General features: G+C 46.9%; 1 protein-coding gene across 4 annotated transcripts; it reads right to left on the reverse strand.

The window, feature by feature from the left end:
* Positions 1-166: 166 nt before the first annotated feature.
* On the reverse strand, positions 167-15914 carry LOC133347760 (histone H4 transcription factor-like). Of its 4 annotated transcripts, XM_061560337.1 has the most exons (11): positions 15882-15914; positions 14024-14129; positions 10750-10894; positions 9986-10320; positions 9369-9483; positions 8861-9013; positions 7605-7682; positions 5118-5238; positions 4034-4172; positions 2293-2417; positions 167-722 (listed from the first exon to the last, which is right to left on the reverse strand). In XM_061560337.1, exons 3-11 carry the CDS (start codon positions 10892-10894, stop codon positions 494-496), a joined length of 1440 nt encoding a protein of 479 aa, XP_061416321.1. In that variant the 5' UTR covers positions 14024-14129; positions 15882-15914; the 3' UTR covers positions 167-493. The 4 variants fall into 4 exon arrangements, with proteins under 4 accessions (XP_061416321.1, XP_061416319.1, XP_061416318.1 ...); XM_061560335.1 differs by lacking the exon at positions 15882-15914 and having other exon boundaries at positions 9986-10129; positions 14024-14148; XM_061560334.1 differs by lacking the exon at positions 15882-15914 and having other exon boundaries at positions 14041-14142.
* Between the last annotated feature and the right edge of the window lie 4768 nt (positions 15915-20682).

Here is a 20682-nt window from a genome sequence, read left to right on the forward strand (position 1 = left end):
TATGAAACACAAAAATGCTTCTCTCCTTGCTTCTTTGTGCACTTCTTAGCGTCTCAATTGTCAACTCTAACATCACTTCCCACTAATGTGGAAGTGATCTGATGCCACACGGTTAGGTAGTTCTTTTCCTCAATTGGGTGTATTCAATTCACACGCTTTACTCTGCTACAAAAGGTGACACTTTTATTATGGGTTTAAATCACAGCACAAAGCATTGCATAAAAAAGCTATTTGTGAAATACGTTGTAACGAGACTGCATTACTAAGTGTTAACGTGCAGTAAAATTGGTCTATTTGGTTCTTAATCTGGGACCGCAAATTGGCCCACACTTGCTCTTTCGTCTCTCGTAAGACACCAGCCATGTCAATAAAAGTAATTCATTCTTATAGGGCTTAATAAAATTCCATGTTAAAATGTTGACTATTGGTCAATTCAATGCAGGTTTAGGTCCTCTGCATATGACAGCATCTGAGTCTCCTGTGAATGCAAGTGTTATTCTGTCTGCTGCAGCGTCTCCTGCTGCTGCTCTTCCAGCTGTAGTTCCAGCTGCAGTTCCATCTCCTCTGTCTCCTGCTCCTGCTGCTGCTGTTCCAGTTCCAGCTGCTGCATGTGCTGCTGGTGCTGCTCTTCTTCGCAGTCCTTGATGAGCTGCTCCGCAAGCTCCACGGTCTCGTAGCGCACAAGCTGCACGCGCCGGTACCCGTCCTCGTGCTCCTGGTACCTGCACACCGTCGTCGTCGTCATCAGCCACGGTCAATCCACTGCTGGATGAAGGCTTCCACACCCGCTACCACCACCTACTGTACAACATCATCATACACAGAAGACTTCTTGCACGAGTCAAAATGTATCTTTACTTAAAAAGATTTGTTCCTCTGTTTTGGCTCTGCCTTAAAAGAGATACCTGGCACAATGTGTAAACATCACTGCTGGGGAGACCAAAGGCACCGGGTGTAGTGCTGGCCGCCCACACCCTCGTGTGCCAGCCTCCATAGGTGCTATCTAAAGGCACTTGCCCCAACAGTCTATTGAGGCTAGATTTGAAGCTTTTGTGACTGCAAGGATTCATATTCTTAGGTTTTTCGGCAAAGTCACGTAGGTAAAACTAATAAAAGTAAAATATTAAGACATGTACATCGGGCCCTCAGGATGAACGGATACTCTGACCGCACTATCTGCCAAGCTGTCTCTCCCACCACACAGAAACAGCCACATGAAACTCCGACCAAAACTATCACGTTACCATACATAGCAGGCGTGACCAAAAAGATCTCCAAAATTCTAAACAAACATAAGATCCAAGTCCGATTCAGTACAGTGCATAAAATCCGTGATTTGATTCCATCTGTGAAGGATGTCGTTCCTGACTTACAGTATCCTGGAGTCTATAAATTGAGTTGCATTTGTGGTGATTGCTACATTGGAGAAACGAAACGTCATGTTTCTGATCGTGTCCGCGAGCACAAGTCAGATCTGAAACACGGCAGAACTGATTCTTTGGCCGTTGTCGATCATTGCTACAACTCGGTGGGCTCTCATGAAATTGTCTTTTCCGAGACCAAGGTTCTCTGCAAACCTCCTGGCTACCATCAAAGGTTTGTACACGAAGCCATACAAATATACAAACACAGACATAATATCAACCGTGATGATGGTTACAAACTGAGTAATCATTGGAAAGATGTGATTAACCATGCAAAAAAGATTTAACTACACTTATTTGCCAATCTTATTTGACAGACAACTATTACAGGTTTACCATGTTTAGTGGTTGTCTCCTTGTCACAGTTTGAGTCACAAACCGTACCTCTCCATAACAAAGGCTCACCCTCTTAAGCCTCACCTTACCATATTAATAAAAAGTGTGCTGCACTTGGCCCTTACCCCCCCCCCCTTCTCCAACCATTATATAAACGGAGTGGTAGCTCCTGCAATCTCTCATTTACTTGATACAGCTATCGTGCTGTGACGGTTCCACCCGAAGATGGAAGCTTGTGTTGCCTCCGAAACGTTGTGATTTTTATTTTATTTTTATTTCACTTTTATTAATTTAAATTTAAAATTTTTACCTACATGACTTTACCGAAAAAACCTAAGAATATGAATCCTTGCAGTCACGAAAGCTTCAAATCTAGAACTTCTGGAGAGAATTCGTGAAGCATTGCTATTCCTCCTCCGTTGAAGGAGCGCAGAACTACAGTGGTTTACTACGTGGTCCATAGTTTGAGTTGCACGGCCACAATCGCATGACTGTGGCTCATCTTTAAAAGAAGACGATGCAGCTCGAGTACCGGAAGCGTGGGTATCCCGGCGGCCAGCGGAAGCGGTGAGCCACGCGCAGGTGCCTGGTGAGGGTGCTGCCACGCGAGAAGGCCTTCTCGCAGCAGTGGCATTTGTAGCACGCGGCCGCGGCGCCCTGCACACCGGAGCACACGCGTCATGTTGGATCACACGCGTCATGTCGGAGCACACACGGCACGTTGGAGCACACATGGCACGTTGGATCACACGCGGTACACGTTGGAGCACACGCATCATGTTGGATCACACGCATCATGTTGGATCACACGCGGTACACGTTGGAGCACACGCATCATGTTGGATCACACGCGGCATGTTGGATCACACGCGGTACACGTTGGAGCACACGCATCATGTTGGATCACACGCGGCATGTTGGATCACACGCGGTACACGTTGGAGCACACACATCATGTTGGAGCACACGCGGTACACGTTGGAGCACACACATCATGTTGGAGCACACCCAGTACCCTGTAGCACACGCATCATGTTGGATCACACACGGCACGTTGGAGCACACGCATCATGTTGGAGCACACGCGGTACACGTTGGAGCACACACATCATGTTGGAGCACACCCAGTACCCTGTAGCACACGCATCATGTTGGATCACACGTGGCATGTTGGAGCACACGCGGTACACGTTGGAGCACACACATCATGTTGGAGCACACGCGGTACACGTTGGAGCACACACATCATGTTGGAGCACACGCGGTACACGTTGGAGCACACGCATCATGTTGGAGCACACGCGGTACACGTTGGAGCACACACATCATGTTGGAGCACACCCAGTACCCTGTAGCACACGCATCATGTTGGATCACACGTGGCATGTTGGAGCACACCCGGTACCCTGTAGCACACGCATCACGCCGAGGCACAAGCGGGACCCTGGAGCACACGCGGCACATCGGAGCACAAGCGGCACGCCGAGGCACAAGCGGCACGCCGGAGCACAGTGGGGACACAGCAACGAGGGACAGCGTGATGACAAACATGGCGTGTCCCCCGGGATCTGACGCTCCTCGCCTTCACCAACCTGCACCGGGCAGCGTGGTGAAGTATGGTCAAATAACCCCCCCCGATGACCCGCATGGCATAGGGAGGCCTGGTCTGGCAGTGGATTGACAAAATGGCTGTGTATATACGTACCAACTCGCATTCTTTGTTGTTTGTGTTGTGTTTAGTGGTTGCTGCCTGCTGTGGATGCTATTAGCGCTGTATGACACGGTTGAGGATGATATTCATGCTGGTGGTTGTTTGTGGTTGTTGGCATTGTTATTCGCAGTGGTGGCGCTGGTTGTGGTTATTTGTAGCGGTTGTTATTCATAGTGGTGGTTACAGTTGTTGTGGAAGTTGTGGCTATTGTTGTGATTATTCTTGCGGTTGTTGCTCACAATGGTGGTTGCGATTGTTGTGGTTATTGTTGCAGTTGCTATTCACTGCGGTGGTTGCAGTTGTTGTGGAAGTTTCGCTTGTTATTGACAGTTGCGGTTGTTGTAGCAGTTGTGGTTGTTGTAGCAGTTGATGTTGTTGTTATTCGCAGTTGATGTTGTTGTTATTCACAGTGGTGGTTGCGGTCGTTGTGGCAGTTTCGCTTGTTATTGACAGTTGTGGTTGTGGTTGTTGTAGCAGTTGTGGTTGTTGTTAACAGTGGTGGTTGCGGTTGTTGTGGCGGTTGTGGCGGTTATTTTTCACAGAGCTGGTGGTTGTTGCTCACCTGATGCACGCGCCGGTAGTGCTGCCGCACGGTGTTGACCGTGCGCGCGGTGAAGTCGCACCCCGGCGCATCGCAGCCGTGGGGCTTCCCAGTGGAGTGCGTCTCCATGTGGCGACGCAGGTCCGCCTGGTTCTTACATCTACGCCCACGCACAGCGGAGCCCGGCACAGCGTCCACATCAGCCCGCAGAACACCACAAATACAAAGATACCCCATATAGCCTTAACAGACTGTTGGGGCAAGTGCAATTAATGAGCAACTATAAAAGCTGGCACGGCACAAGAGGGAGTGGGTGGCGATAACCAGGCCCAGCTGGCTTTGTCTCCCGAAGTGGCGATGTTTACACACCGTACGAGCTAACCATTCTATGCTGAGTGGACCTAGGGGAGGCCCAGGACCAGTGAGGTACTGGTCAATGGTATTAGCTGTGGGCGATTTGAACTCGGGCCGCCAGGTTTGTAGAACAGTTTTTTACGTGTTAACCCATGGATTTTCTCCAGGTACTCTGTTTATATCATCATATAGTGGCAGCTGCCACATGCTCGTTTTGACCAAAGCCAGCGAAAGCCACAAATTCCATCTGCGATGGCATGACAGATATTGTCAGATAATACTGTGCAGTGCGCAATACAATGCGTGTATTGTGAGTGTTGTAGATGTAAAGCGACCAAACATTCTGCTTTGGGCGGGGCAGTTCTGGTGTTCTAAAGCATTTGTAAGAATCTGGATTTTGTCCCAGTTAAACGTTTTCTAGTCTCATGCTCAACATCGGGGTTGTGGGTAGGGTTGGCAGATATGTGGGAGGGCCTATGAGCAGTCGGCTGGGCCAACGTTATGAAAAGGTGCGTAGAGGTCATTACTCTCTGGATGGGGCGAGTGGTTGAGTGGATGTAGCCATATTCAAGTGGGGCCAACTCACCATGTGCCCTGGTTGAGCCTCCCAGATACTTATCAGCTTAATGCATGTGTGTATATTTTTCATCGTAGGATTTGAACTATAATGCTTAACATGGCTGGTTATGTGCCATGTGAAATGTGTTTGTGCGTGTAGTGAACTATGCGATAGTGCGTGCAGGCACCGTACCCATGCTGGCACAGCGAGCAGGGGAAGGGTTTCTCCAGCTCATGCCGGTACCGGATGTGATGGCGCAGCGAAGATGGGGCCGGGCATGTCATGTCGCAGAAAGGACACTTGTAGTGGTTGACTGCATTCAATACCAGACAGCACGGATATGAAATATCACGTTAGGCATGAAACGATCCACTGACTCAGCAGTTCATTACCGTGCTACAAAGAAGGGCCATTGCCCTAGACGTCACCAATTTTATATCTTTTCTTTCAAGGCAGTATTTTATTTATGAACACATCAACATTGAGTCATTGATGATCGATTATTGACATCAGTTAAGGTATATTTCAACACCCTGGATAACAATTGCAGAACTGTGTAAATTAATAATGTTCTTCAAGGCGTGGACATTTTATCCACATTTCCCATTAGAATAACGATCGGAATTAATAGGAGAGAAAAAACTAGAAGTACAATCACGATAGACGGTACAAACAAGACAGTGGAAACAAGACAGTACATACGAAGTTAAACAACGAAGCCAGTGCAAAGACAGCACGAGTGATATGGTAAAAACAAGAGGGTATCGATGAGAAAATAAATTAATTCTAGATTTGAAGCTTTCCTGGCTGCAAGGATTCATACTCTTAGGTTTTTTCGGTAAAGTCACGTAGGTAAAAAATAATAAAATTAATTAAAATTAATAAAAGTTTAATGAAAATCACGACGTTTCGGAGGCAACACAAGCTTCCGTCTTCAGGTGGAACCGTCACAGCACGATTGCTGTATCAAGTAAAGTGTTGCCTCCGAAACGTCGTGATTTTTTTTTTACTTTTATTATTATTATTTTTACCTACGTGACTTTACCGAAAAAACCTAAGAGTAGAAAATAAATTAGACTAAGAATATATGAAATGGTATGAGATAGTACAGACAATACGAGACAGCACAAATTAGAAAAAGTATGTAGAGGCAGATCTTGCATAGCGCGACCCCGTCGAACATTGAATCGTGATGTTGCTTTTTGTCCTGGATAATTTTTTGTTTGACAGAAAAATTTAAATCCAAACTCGCTTTTGAGTGAGAACACGCAGCTCCAGCCAGGCCGATGAAATGCACCCACCACCAACTTTGTTTACATTCGCTCAGCCAATGAGAGGAAGACGCACACTCTAAGCCAATCAGCACTCCACCACGCGCAATTCGATTATTACAATTCGTGGCCATGGTTACATAAAAATATCGATTTTTTTTCCCTCTCCAGTTTTATTACAGTACGTTTATCCAGGTGAGAACTCACGACACCAATATGGAGTCTCAGAGGCTCCACCTAAAAGAAACCTCACCACAGAAGTGTCGACCGAGGGCATCACTAATAGAACTCAGATGGGGAGAGCACCAGCTCCCCCAACCTCGTCTCCCACCGCTGCCTTTTAGGAGTACAGTAGAATGCACTTGAGTAGAGTACATAATATTTACTGACGTGAAAATAAATTAGTTTTTAAAAATATATATAACATGTTTTCTACCTGGATTATTATTTGTGCTCTTACGGATACTGAAACGAAGCCCTCATAAATTGCTCATGCATAAGAAATAATGCTGTCGGACCCCTTTTAGTGCCGATTCTATTTGCGCTCACTTCTCCAGGAACGCATCTTGAGCAATAAGCGAGGTCTGTCTGTAATTCTTTTAAACAAATTGTGATCCTGAATGCGAATAAAATCCTGGATGGGGTGAAGAAACACATGCCTATCGCATTCCATGCAATGAATTCTACCACATATTGCACACAACAGCAAAGAACAGACGCTGAGGGTTGCACTTAATCTATCCGGTCTGTAAAGCAGACCCCTTTATAGAGGATTCAAACAAGAAGGGGGTGAAGCCTGGAGAACTGAGGTGGGGGCAGGGGTTAGGCACAGGGAGAAGAGGGCAGCAAAGTGCGCATGGGAGCGAAATGGAACTCAACAAGGCGGAAAGCAAAAACCCGGACATGCGGCTCAGGCTGTTCGCAAGGTAGGTTTGGAGGCACAGAAGCAAACGTGAGACAATCTAAGACTTGGTGGTTGGGAAATTAGGTGTGGGCACAAAAGTGGCTCTCTTCTGCCAAAGTAAAATACAAAGTCAATATTTCCTAGATGGTAAAATATGTATTTAAATACTTCTGTAAGGAGTTTAAAAAATGAACTTCAAAATACTCCCACGGATACCGACTTGGGTTGAGTGACATTGTGAGAGGTGGAGTTCATGCATCTTGCATTCACTGTACGACCTTCGATCAATGACGAAGCCATAATTGGTGCTTCAAAGTGGAGTGGTGTGTGTGGTAACGACTCTGTATAGTGGTTATACATGGTGGTGATTGTGGTGGTATATTTTGAGTTGATGTGCCTAGTTTTCATTGGCTCTCGAAGATGTGACGGTGTACGTGATGTGTGCGGTGCAGCATTTTAAAGAGAACCATGCTGCGTTGGTGGTGGCGATTGTGCAAAACTCACTGTGGTGTCGCATGTGGTCTCTCAAGATCCGTTCACTCGTGAAGTTCTTGGAGCAGTGGGAACACTGAAATACTGCCACTGCAAGCATGCACCACGTACACATTAGGATTGCATTACCTTGTCAATGACATTGCATCGTGAACACACAACAACTTACTATTGCACGCGTGCCACCCACTACAAACACCCCATACACTCCGCACAACAACAAGCAGTGCATGCACTATACTAGTACCACTTTAAGAAGGGCAACAGTGGTTATCATCTAGGTAGGCTGGTCCTCATCATATGAATGTGGAATTTCCACGACTGGCTGAGGACCTCGAACATCACACGACACGCATACCACTCACCATCACACAACACATCACGCTTACACCTCACCATCACACAACACGCATACGACTCATCATCACACAACATAACACACATACCACTCACCGACATACACAATTCACCAACACAACACACCACGGCACACATACCACTTGCAAATACACCAGAGCAAAGTACAATGTGCAAATAAAACACCACAAATACCACTCAACCCTTACTCTACTTGTTGCACTTGGATGATACGTCTACTCTGGCATCAATAAACGTGACGACAGCACCTCTGGGTCAGATGGTATTCAAATAACCGGCTCAACGAGCTCGGGAGCCCCAAAGCCGAAGGACTCAAGGAAGTTACCACTGCTGCTTCTCTGTAGTCTTTGCACTCGACAGAATCGCATCACCATGCTTGTAGTGCCACGATTTCCATTGCCCTTCAGGTTTTGCAGATCAATTCCCCCGTGAATGGGGGTCGGTAACGGGCGGCTCTTTAAGGGATGCTGCGTGATGTTACTTACTAAGGACCACCGTCTCGCAATCACATGCCTTGGCGGCTCTTGAAATATTGAGTTTTTACCGATTTCTAAAAAAATGACTCTTCTTGTAATTTAGGCTTCCGATCCCTGCCCATGACTAAAAAGAGCTCATTATACTCACTCTACTTTGACGTTAGACTGGTACCATTCGCCTATTCATGCATTTACACCGACACGGGTTGACTCGGCAGCCTTGAACACCCTCCTGCCGCCGTGGCACGAGAGCATCAGCACTGGCAATCACAGCAGGGACACTAAGATATTCAGGATCGGTGCCCGACTACCCTCAACTGACTTGGGCGCCGTGCTGACCTTAATAGCCACTTGCTAACAACACTGGCGGCAGCAGTATTACAGGGCTACGTGGTAGACTGTTGCGTTCGTTACCCTGGTCGGTCTGGTGTCGTGTGACGTGGTCGATGAGCTTGGTGTTGTTGGAGAACATGCCTCCGCAGGTGGGACATGCAACCACCCTCTCCTGCGTATGCGAGCGCAAGTGCTCGCACAGGCGGAAGCGCATGCGGCACGTGGCCTCGCATTCTGAGAGAGCAAAGGGGGAACCCAACAACAACGATGACGACAACGATGCATCTGCACAAACGGATACTGTCATTGATCGTGGGCAGGAATCAAACTCGGGTCACCGGGTTCTTAGCGCAGTGCACGAACCACTGCACCACCGCTCCCAACACACAAAGATCTCCCGTATAGCCTGAACGGACTGTTTGGGCAAGTGCTGTTAGTGAGCACCTATGAAGGCCGGCATGGCACACGAGGGGGTGGGAGGGTGGCCAGCACCACGTCCGACACACTGAACACACACATGCGAGCAGACACACACAGGTCATGGGCAAAGAGCAAATGGAACACAGGGTCACACGCGTGAGCAGCGAACCTTTCCAAAGGCAGGTGATGGAACCTCCGTCAGTGTTGACCGCGCCGGGCTGCTTGAACTTCTCCGTGTGGGAATCCACGTGCCGGTAAAACCACTCGGGGTGAGAGAATTTACTCTGCAATACACACCAGGCAGAGGCAGGGGACGCATGCCACACGTACACCGCATATCGCACGCAATGTACACACAGCAAAGGCAATGTAACTGGGCATCGGCTCATCAAATAATAGATTAATAGGATCACGCACGTAGCAATTGGTTAACCGCATATGATATGCGATGCGATTGTAAGTGTACAGCATATGTGTGTATATATAGTACAGTATATATAAGTAGTGGGGAGCGGAAGTACAACGGTGAGTGTGCTGCGTTACGAACCCGGTCACCTGGGTTCGATTCCCACTTAAGGCCAACACAAGTGACAATTATCTGAATTGTGGGCCTCCCCTACGACGACTCAGCCTTACATTAGTATCTGGTGTAATGTGTAAACATCGGGACTGGGGAGCCAAAGGCATGGTGCTGGCCACCCACCCCCTCGTGTACCTTGCCGGTCCCAAAAGTCTGTTAAGATTACACAGAGCATCTTCGTGGTGGGTGTGTGTGTGTGTGCTCACTTCGCAGCCATCCCACTGGCACTTGAAGCTGTCGGGCAGCTCGGGCACGAGGTTGCGCGTGTGGCTGTCGAGGCCGCAACTCGGCACGCTCCGCATCACCGCGCCCTGGTCGCACGCGCCGCCAGGCAGCGGCGCTGCCTCCGCCTGCAGTTGCGGCAACGAAGCGTCAGCAGCAGGGTCTGGCGTGGGGATGGCTGCCTTGCACGAATCGAGGACGAACAGGCCCAGCTGCTTGAGTTTGGTGTGGAAGGCGTGGAAGTAGATGTGACGTTCTAACTCGGGCGGACCCTCGTATGCTGTGAAGCCGCATTCCCTCCACAGGCAGGTCACCTCGCCTAGGCACACAAAGACAAGTTCCCCCCCGTATAGCCTTACTAGACTGTTGGGGCAAGTACTGAAAGTGAACCCCCTGAGGGGCTGGCACGGCACAAGAAGGGGTGGGCGGGCAGCACCATGTCCGACCGCCTTTGTCTCCCCAGTGGCAATGTTTACCACACCGAGTACTCATTTGAGGTCTAGGTGAGACCAAGGACTGGTTCAGATTACCGTCACTGGTGTATGCATGGCTGTGCACATAAATAACATACACAACACACGTGTGCACTTTGCTAACTGCAGTCGGGTTCGCAACTGACATAACTGTACTGTTTGCGATGACAATACATCGTGTTAATTTGCCATCAAGAAACAACCACATGGTAACATGAATGACTGAACAAGGTCACCTGTCTATCAAATGAAAACATAATATATCGTCCCCACACCTGTGGAAATCTGGGATAGGTGGGCACGCAGGTGGGAGCCCACATGGCTGCTGAACACCTCAATGCTGGAGGAGACAAATGCACAGGTGCCCCACTCGCACTGGAGAATCGGCACCATCTTCTTGGCACACCTCCGTGGCGACATCTGCTCACACGCACAGCACACACAGCGTGGCACATCACATACACTACACTCGCTCTATTCGTCACTCAGTGGCGGTGTCGTCACCACGACGCCTGTGCCAGGCCAGGTGCACTCTGAGGCCACGTGGAGTGTCGAAGGCTCGCTGACTGGAGGTCACGGGACAGATCCAACATGTGCCATGGGTTGACAGACCGAGATGATGCCCCATCTGTGGCCCCTACACTCTTATATGAGATCTTCACTCAAAACTGCTCTACAGGAGTTGTAACACCCCTAGCTGCCACTGCTATTCAGTGGCCTAAAATCAAATGTTTTCGTTCCGGATGACCGCTGCAACTTATGATCTTGTGTTTTGATTTAGTGTGCTGATCTTTAAAGATGCATTTTTAAAAATTTGATACTCCGACTGATGCTCCTGCTGTTGTGGAGTGACTCATGCAGCCAGCTATGGCTACAGGGTTTGGTGGTACATGTTGTTTATGTCGTTAATTGTGAAATTTCGGTCACAGTTCCTATGATCACTGTTACATTGCTTTTATGGCTTTATTTTGGTGATTTCGAAAAGTTTTTTGGTTTGGCCATGTTTGTATGTTGTAGTACAAAGCTAGAATGATGGCTTTAATCTAAGTTGTCTTGTGGTTGTTGTTGTTTGACTTGCATCCCACTGGGATTTTTGCACAGCGTTGGTGTACAATGCTTTTTTTCTGGAAGACTTTGCAGTTTTTTCCTGGATTTTTCTGTTTGCGCATAGTCACTTTAAGATGGTTTTGTCTTGTTCATGTTTAATTTTTGTTTGTTGCGGTTGCACCCGATTCAAGAGCCGAATGGCTCACCAGGGCTATACCTAATAAATGAAACTGAAAACCACATGGCACATATACACACACCATGGCACATCACACACACACAACATCAAACGGTACACACACACACACCATGTCACATCACACACCTAATGGCACTCACACAACATGGCACAACACTCACACACAACATCAAACGGCACACACACACACCATGTCACATCACACACACAAACAACATCAAACAGCACACACACACACCATGTCACATCACACACCCAATGGCACACACACAACATGGCACAACACTCACACAACATCAAACGGCACACACACACCATGTCACATCACACACACACAACATCAAACGGCACACACACCATGTCACATCACACACAAAAAACATCAAACAGCACACACACACACTATGTCACATCACACACCCAATGGCACTCTCACCACATGGCACATCACACACACACAACATCAAACAGTACACACACACACCATGTCACATCACACACACACAACATCAAACAGCACACACACACACCATGTCACATCACACACCCAATGGCACTCTCACCACATGGCACAACACTCACACACAACATCAAACAGCACACACACACACCATGGCACATCACACACACACAACATCAAACGGTACACACACACACACCATGTCACATCACACACCCAATGGCACTCTCACCACATGGCACAACACACACACACAACATCAAACAGTACACACACACACCATGTCACATCACACACACACAACATCAAACAGCACACACACACACCATGTCACATCACACACACACAACATCAAATAGCACACACACCATGTCACATCACACACCCAATGGCACTCTCACCACATGGCACAACGCTCACACACAACATCAAACAGCACACACACACACCATGTCACATCACACACCCAATGGCACTCACACCACATGGCACAACACTCACACAAGATCAAACGGCACACACACATACCATGTCACATCACACACCCAATGGCACTCACACCACATGGCACAACACACACACACAACATCAAACAGCACACACACACACACCATGTCACATCACACACACACAACATCAAACAGCACACACACACCATGCCACACATACACCCAATGGCACTCACACATCAAACAGCACACACACCATGTCACATCACACACCCAATGGCATTCACACCACATGGCACAACACTCACACACAACATCAAACAGCACACACACACACCATGTCACATCACACACAGACACATCAAACAGCACACACACCATGTCACATCACACACCCAATGGCACTCTCACCACATGGCACAACACTCACACAACATCAAACGGCACACACACATACCATGTCACATCACACACCCAATGGCATTCACACCACATGGCACAACACACACACACAACATCAAACAGCACAAACACCATGTCACATCACACACACAACATCAAACAGCACACACACACCATGCCACACATACACCCAATGGCACTCACACACCCAATGGCACTCACACCACATGTCACAACACACACACACATCAAACGGCACACACACACACCATGTCACATCACACACACAATGGCACTCACACCACATGGCACAACACTCACACACAACGTTAAACCGCTCAGCAACCGCCATTCGCCACTAAGTGGCGTTGTCGTCACCAAGGCGCCTGTGCCAGGCCATGTGCACGTTAAGGCACCTTTAAGGCCACGTTAAGTGTCGAAACAGAAGGCACACACACACCACATGGCACTCAACCCCCATGTCACATCAAACACACACACCATGGCACTCGCACAACACGAACCAGCACACGCTAACCATGGGCACATCATATACTCCAAAGGCACTCAAGGGATGAATCTTTGTCCCTATCCCCCTGTGTCTCCCACGTCTGTGCCTCCGTGTCCCTCCCTGTCCCGTGTGTCCGTCGCTCTTGCCCTTTGTCCCTCTCGCAATCTCCCACCACCACCACCATCATCACCCCCTCGTCTCCGACTCCCAGTCTCTGTCTCCGGGTCGCAACGGCGTCTCTCCCCCCCCCACCTCGTCTCTCCCCCCCCCCCACCTCGTCTCCGTCCCCCCCCCCGTGTCTCTCCCCCTCCGTGTCTCCGTCTCCCCCCCCCCACCTCGTCTCCCCCCCCCCCCACCTCGTCTCACTCCCCCCGTGTCTCACCATCTCTCCCCCCACCTCGTCTCTCCCCCCACCTCGTCTCTCTCCCCCCCCCGTGTCTCATCCCCCCCCCCACCGTGTCTCACTCCCCCCGTGTCTCACCGTCTCTCTCCCCCCACCTCGTCTCTCAGCGTCTCTCTCCTCGTCGTCCCTCGCGGCCTCCGCGTCGCTCGCCGCCGCCTCCTCCTCCGCCTCTTCCTCTTCCGCCGCTGCCGCTGCGAGCCGGTCACGTGGGAGCGCGCGAGTCGGTCACGTGGGAGCGCACGGAGCCGGTCACGTGGGAGCGCGCGAGCCGGTCACGTGGGAGCGCGCGAGCCGGTCACGTGGGAGCGCGCGAGTCGGTCACGTGGGAGCGCACGGAGCCGGTCACGTGGGAGCGCGCGAGCCGGTCACGTGGGAGCGCGCGAGTCGGTCACGTGGGAGCGCACGGAGCCGGTCACGTGGGAGCGCGCGAGCCGGTCACGTGGGAGCGCGCGGAGCCGGTCACGTGGGAGCGCGCGAGCCGGTCACGTGGGAGACGGAGCAACGGGAAATAATCAATCATTGTCGTGCATCATTCCGCGTGCGGGAGGAACTGTGTGGACGCCGTCGGATCGATAACATCGCGGGATCGCGACGGGTTCCGGGTCGCGGGGAAGAGGAGATCTGTCCAGCAAATGGATCGATCGTGGCCAATGAAGATTGGGGCAGGATGCTGTTGGATGGTTGCCCGGTCCCACGCAATCCGCCTCCTGTCCCCCTTCCACGCGACTAAGAGTTAGTTTACTCATCCCTTCGAGATTTGAAGCTTTCGTGACTGCAAGGATTCATATTCTTAGGTTTTTTTTTCAGTAAAGTCACGTAGGTAAAAAATTTGTAATACAAATTTATAGAAATAATGATAGAAATAAAATAATAAATCACGACGTTTCGGAGGCAACACAAGTCTCCGTCATCAGGTAGTAGCTGTGACGGTCCCACCTGATGACGGAGACTTGTGTTGCCTCCGAAACGTCGTGATTTATTATTTTATTCCTTTGATTTTTTCTTTTATTTTTTACCTACGTGACTTTACCGAAAAACCTAAGAGTATATTTACTCATCCCGTCAGCCGCACAGCTCTTGGCACGAACGAACTACGTCGCAGGGGTCAATGCAAGTGAACTCTGGCCCGGTTTGAATGTTTAGTGTCTCGTCGGCAGGGGATGGAAGACCCATTTATTTATCTTAAAAAAATTTCAAGTAAACGCCAAAAATCTCACCAAACTCAATGCGCAAATCTATGGCGGCTAGAACAGCAGTTTTGGGTATGGGCATTCTGACAATATGAATTTTCTTGTCAAAGTAAGATAGAAAGCCATGACTGGGTTTCCACTGTATTGGGAAGAGCATGTTTGGTGGATTGAAGGATGGCCAGCTCACTGATAATTTTGAATAAATACCGAGGTCAATTCTTTACCAGTTTCAATCATTCTAGATTTGAAGTTTTCGTGACTGCAAGGATCCATATTCTTTGGTTCCTTTCTATTTTATTTTTTCACCTACGTGACTTTACCGAAAGAGCCAAAGAATATAGTTTCAATCATGTTTGCAAAATACCTATTTTTGGCATCAAATATTTCTTTGTGATATTGTTTCCTCCGCAGTTTGAGTGAAATGTTGTCATTCAGCAGGACGAGTTTTCACCAATGGCATTCAGCTGTGGATACTTGCCTTCTGAGAACAACGTTTTGTGCGAAACAGACTTTAGGGGGTAAACGCTTCGAGCAAATCGATTTTTATTTACACGCTTTTATTTAACTCACTTTTTCTGTCGTATCCTCAAAAAATAAATATTGTAACTCAATTTTTACACACTTCCCAATGTGCTATCGACTGCAAACTTGGTATAGCTATGTCATACTGCTGACAACACGATATTCTATCATAAAAAATCCAAAACATATTTTTAAACATTTTACACGCATTTATTTAACTTACTGTGTGTGTGTTGTATCCAAAAATCTTGTAACTCAATTTCTACCGTATTCCCAATGTCGTATCGACTGCAAACTTCGTATAGCTATGTCATACTGATGACAATATTATATATCTATCATAAAACATTTTTTTATCTATTTTTAAACGATATTTTTAACGGCTCTAATTGTCCACGGTCAACTGACGTTACCTGTAAATCACCACGTGGTCCCTGACGTCACGGCAAGCCTCGGGGAGCCAAGCCCAGGGGCGGGGGGTGTGGAAGGAGGGGAGGGGCGATGGGGGAAGGGGGCAGGGGGAGGGGCAGCTCGGACAGTACATTTCATTAAAGCGTGTTTTTAAAAATATATTTTTAGATATTTTTTATTTAGAAGCCACTGAGTCAAGAGCGTTGGTAAGTGAAACGGTACGCATGTCTCCAAACTCGGCAAGCTGAACTGTGGAGTCAACAGTCCGCAGTTCCTCCTGCAGAAATGTTGACAGGTTATCGGATATTAACTATTTGTTTGCTCTAATTAGAATACTTTATTTTTTAACATGATGAGGATCAGTGGCGGCTCCTGCAAAATCTCTCAGGGGGGGGCAAATGTCTGGATGATTGATAAGGATAAGGTCCACCCATGCAATGGATAAATTAACAGCTTAAGCATGTAAAGGCAACTTCACTACTTTAATATTAATGAAAAATAAAGTGACTCTTACAATACATCTCCTTGTTTGTTTCTATACTCACTATTATTACAATCCACTCAGTTTCTTTTATTAAAGATTCCACTAGGTGGCGCCAAGTAATATTGTTGACTGAAACGTGCTTACGTATGATGACATAAGCACGTTCGTGCGAGCCCTCCCGGAAGCCATAGAGAATGCATTGCAGCGCCCGCCGTTCGAAAAAAAACATCTTTGAATGTAAGTCTATGGGAACACTCTGGGCGATTCTCAGCCAGAGTGAAATCGCCCAAAAAGAGGCGGTACTCCACAGAACGTGACATGACGCTGATTGGACTATATCCAGAGGCACAGTAACGGCTAGCGTAACTCTGGTTGAATGAGATTTTGAATGTGATTGAAAAAGTCCCTTTCACACTTTGGTGGTGCGTCGCCCAATCGCCCTAATGAAGAAACCGCCCCTGATGAGGATATAAGCAAGCTTTGATATCAAGTTTAAATATAATCAGATAATTATCTGACCGGTCGACCTGAATGATGTCCAAAATAGAAATTGGGATGTGCTAAAAAAAATGTCAGGTGTATGTCTAACTCGATGAGTTGGGCCATTGAGATCTCGAATAGTCTAGGATAAGCATATTGTCTATGAACTGGCAGGCTAACTTGTCATGAGAGTCGGCCCAGACATTGAAATCCCTCCATATCAGGGAGAAAGGGGACTCTGATGACCGGGTTGCACTCAGGTCAAACATTTCATCCAACCAATCAAAATCTCAATCAGCGGAACAATAAACAGATTAAAGGAGTAATTGTTCTCAAAATATCAGTGAATATATAGATATTCTAAGGATTTAAAATAAATAGAAGCCCTACGGGTGCAGTGTAAATGATCCTAAAAGATGAGATTCGATTCACACGGTGCTATTTTATAACCAGGGAGAAGGAGATTTCCTAGAATTGACTGAGAGTCATTGCTGATAGGAGTATGTTGTAAGGGAAGTGATGAAATGTTCTGGGTGGGATTTCTTCTGGTGAGTGAGGTTAATTGGTTGAATGTGATTGACGATGGTATCGTGAATGATAGATGGTATGAGAGTGATAGCGTGTTAGGTAAATCAATATCGACCCGTGATGCATGTATGGCGTCCGACGTAGCATGCTCACCCAGGTCTTACACGTCAACGATAGGTCGGCGTTTCTTGAGCAAGAAATGGATCGCAACCCTAATACACGAGAATAGTTGACCATGGTTAGGTATGCAGAGAGCACCATACAGGTGTAGTTGTGATGTTTGCACAGAGCCTTGGTGGATTTTCAGTTTGCACATAGTCACATAGTCACTTTAAGATGCTTTCTTGTTCATGTTTTTGTTTTTTTTCTTTGTTGCGGTTGCACCCGATTCAAGAGCCGAATGGCTCACAGGGCTATACCTAATAAATGAAATGAACTTGGTGGCGTGACGAAAGTAATGGAGCTGCCTAACGATGGAACAAAATAAGTAGAGCGTGGGAGGTCGCTCCTTTTCCTCTGCTGCCCTTGATCTGTAGCCATCTGCACTGCTGACTCCTTGTAGCTCGCTCGTCAAGTCCATGCGAAAGTATTTTCTCCCTACACCTATGACCGTCTTTGTCTCCGCATCCTGTTATCAATATAATCCATCGTGTATCCTGTACTGTAAAATTATTCTCCCTCTGCCACGTCGTGCCCTCTTCCCCATTCCGCAGGTGCCCTCTATGTATGGGATCTTGAATTGCAGTTTGATTTTAATTATTTATGAATCCAAATGACAGGACTGAACATATATTGCAACGAGTGCTGCCATCTACACGTATGCCACCAGGGAGCAGTGCAGGAACGCCTTCCGGCCACTTGGTTGGGCATTGTGACATGGCCCCCAACCCACTGAGCTAGGATGTTTGTTTACCTTTTGGTGGATTTTTCTTAGTTTATGCTCCATCGTTAGTTTATGCCTATCGTGCTATCGGCATCATGTCACGAGATGCAGCCAAAATTACGCAGAAAATGCCAGCGAAAGACATTGTTCACAGGACTACACCCCAAAAATCCTTCACGTTAATTTGTGACCCTTTCCAGAGATGGTGGGGACCATTCCCGACACACTCTGCTATGAGATTGTCGCATGACAAACTGAAAAATCCCAGACCTGGAACTTTCTAATTTCTGTGTATACACTATTTTAATATAACCCTTTTCGTAGTGTGCAGTCACTTGTGATTTTAATAAGACAATCATCTACAATTGAGAACCTAGTTTTAATTTCAGGTGGCTGCCCATATTCGAACATAGGCTCTTTCAGCGGTGGTAGCTCAGCGTTCTAATTCCTTAGCCACAAGATATCACCCGGGTCTTATGTTTAAGGCTCGTAATGTAATGCAATATTTGTTGGATGGAAACACGGCCTAAGTCTCAGCACAGTGGCTCACAATGATTCCTGTTGCCCGCTTAGATAGAACTTCGTTCTGTTTTATGTTCTCTTTCTTGTTGTCGGGAATTTTCCAGTTTGCTTAGCAATTAAAGGAATGTGCAATACAGTTTTAACAAAATGAACATCGATGCCGAGATTTAAAAAAATATCTAAATCGTTGCTTATTGTGAATTACATGTGCAGATATGAAACCATCAACTCCCAGATATTGCAAATTGATTGAAATATCTTGATGGCCATGTTCCTGTACAATGTTTTCGTTCCTCGCACAAGGTTTTGAATTGTATTCGTGAATTGCTTTGGAGAGGAGAAATGGTGTTTTCATGAAGAATGAGAAGCAGATCACGTGAATTACAATTTCTATGCAGATCCCAATAATGATCCATAAAATATACCAGTCCTCAATTTGAGAATAGTAAAAAAAAAATCTAAGATACTTTGGTTTTGCATTGCGCTGATTCCAATCAGTGGACAGTAATTTTAATTTTAAAAACCTACAGCTCTCCGTTACCTCATTAATCTTACAAGATTGTATCCACTTATTGTTAATCAAATGACCTGGCCACGTGATTAAATAAATCTGAGTAAAACAGCGGTACCATAATGACGGATAGAGCGAAGGTGCATTGGACCGTGCTATTTTATGAACCCATCCACCCGAGTTCAATTCCCGGTGACAAAGAACATCAGTGGCGAGTGAAATTTGGCTGCTCCAGTACCCTCCCCGCCCTTTAACATTCCGCATTGGCCAGTGCGGTGAAGTATGGTCAAACAACCACTATGACTGACGCGGTATGGGGAAGCCTTCATCCAGCTATGGATTTACAAAGGACTGTGAATTTATAACTTTATTATTATGATTACATCACTACCACGTGTTCCACTGTCTGTAGATGCCGGCAGACCATATGATTAAATCGTGGTGAATAATTTAAATCGATCTTGCGGGAACTTAAAACAGCCAGTTACCAGAGCCCTTTGTGATCCAGAGTGTTCCCTTGCATTTACTCCTTTGTAATGCACAACCCGACTGTACGCTCTCTACAAATTAATAAATAAATAATCACAACTCCATTCTGCATATCCACGTAAAAATAACCAAATGTGTGGTACGTCAGCTTAGTGGTTTTTACAGATCAATATCATCAAGCAGAATTCATTTAAGCAGCCAAACTCTGGACGAGTTTTGACCTGGGTCTCATCAGTAGAGTCAGGTTTGTTAAACAAACACTGCTGCACTTACCATATGTTATTGGCAAGCAAAATCCATATAAAATACGATTATTATTCTTTGGGTCTTTCGGTAAAGTCACGTAGATAGATTTAAACAATATAACAAAAACTACGACGTTTCAATAGAAACGTCGTAGTTTTTTGTTATCTACTTGACTCTACGTGACTTTACCGAAAGACCCAAAGAATGTTAATTCCTGCAGTCACGAAAGCTTTAAGTCAAGAAAATACGATTACATTAGCAATTCATCCAGATGTACCTGATCTCCTCAGACTTCAGAAGCCAAGCAGGCATGAGTTTGGATAGTGCTTGATATATTTGCGTAAAAAATGCGATAAAATAAAATGCAAAGCACTTTTGTTGAAGTATTGAAAATAATCATAGGTTTTAGCCTTCATAGCATTGCAACAGATGTGAAGATGTTCAAACACCAAATAGATATATTTTACAAGG

Source organism: Lethenteron reissneri, chromosome 26 (assembly GCF_015708825.2).
Source record: "Lethenteron reissneri isolate LAM-NWPU_2019-01 chromosome 26, ASM1570882v1, whole genome shotgun sequence".
Classification (NCBI taxonomy): Eukaryota; Metazoa; Chordata; class Hyperoartia; order Petromyzontiformes; family Petromyzontidae; genus Lethenteron; species Lethenteron reissneri.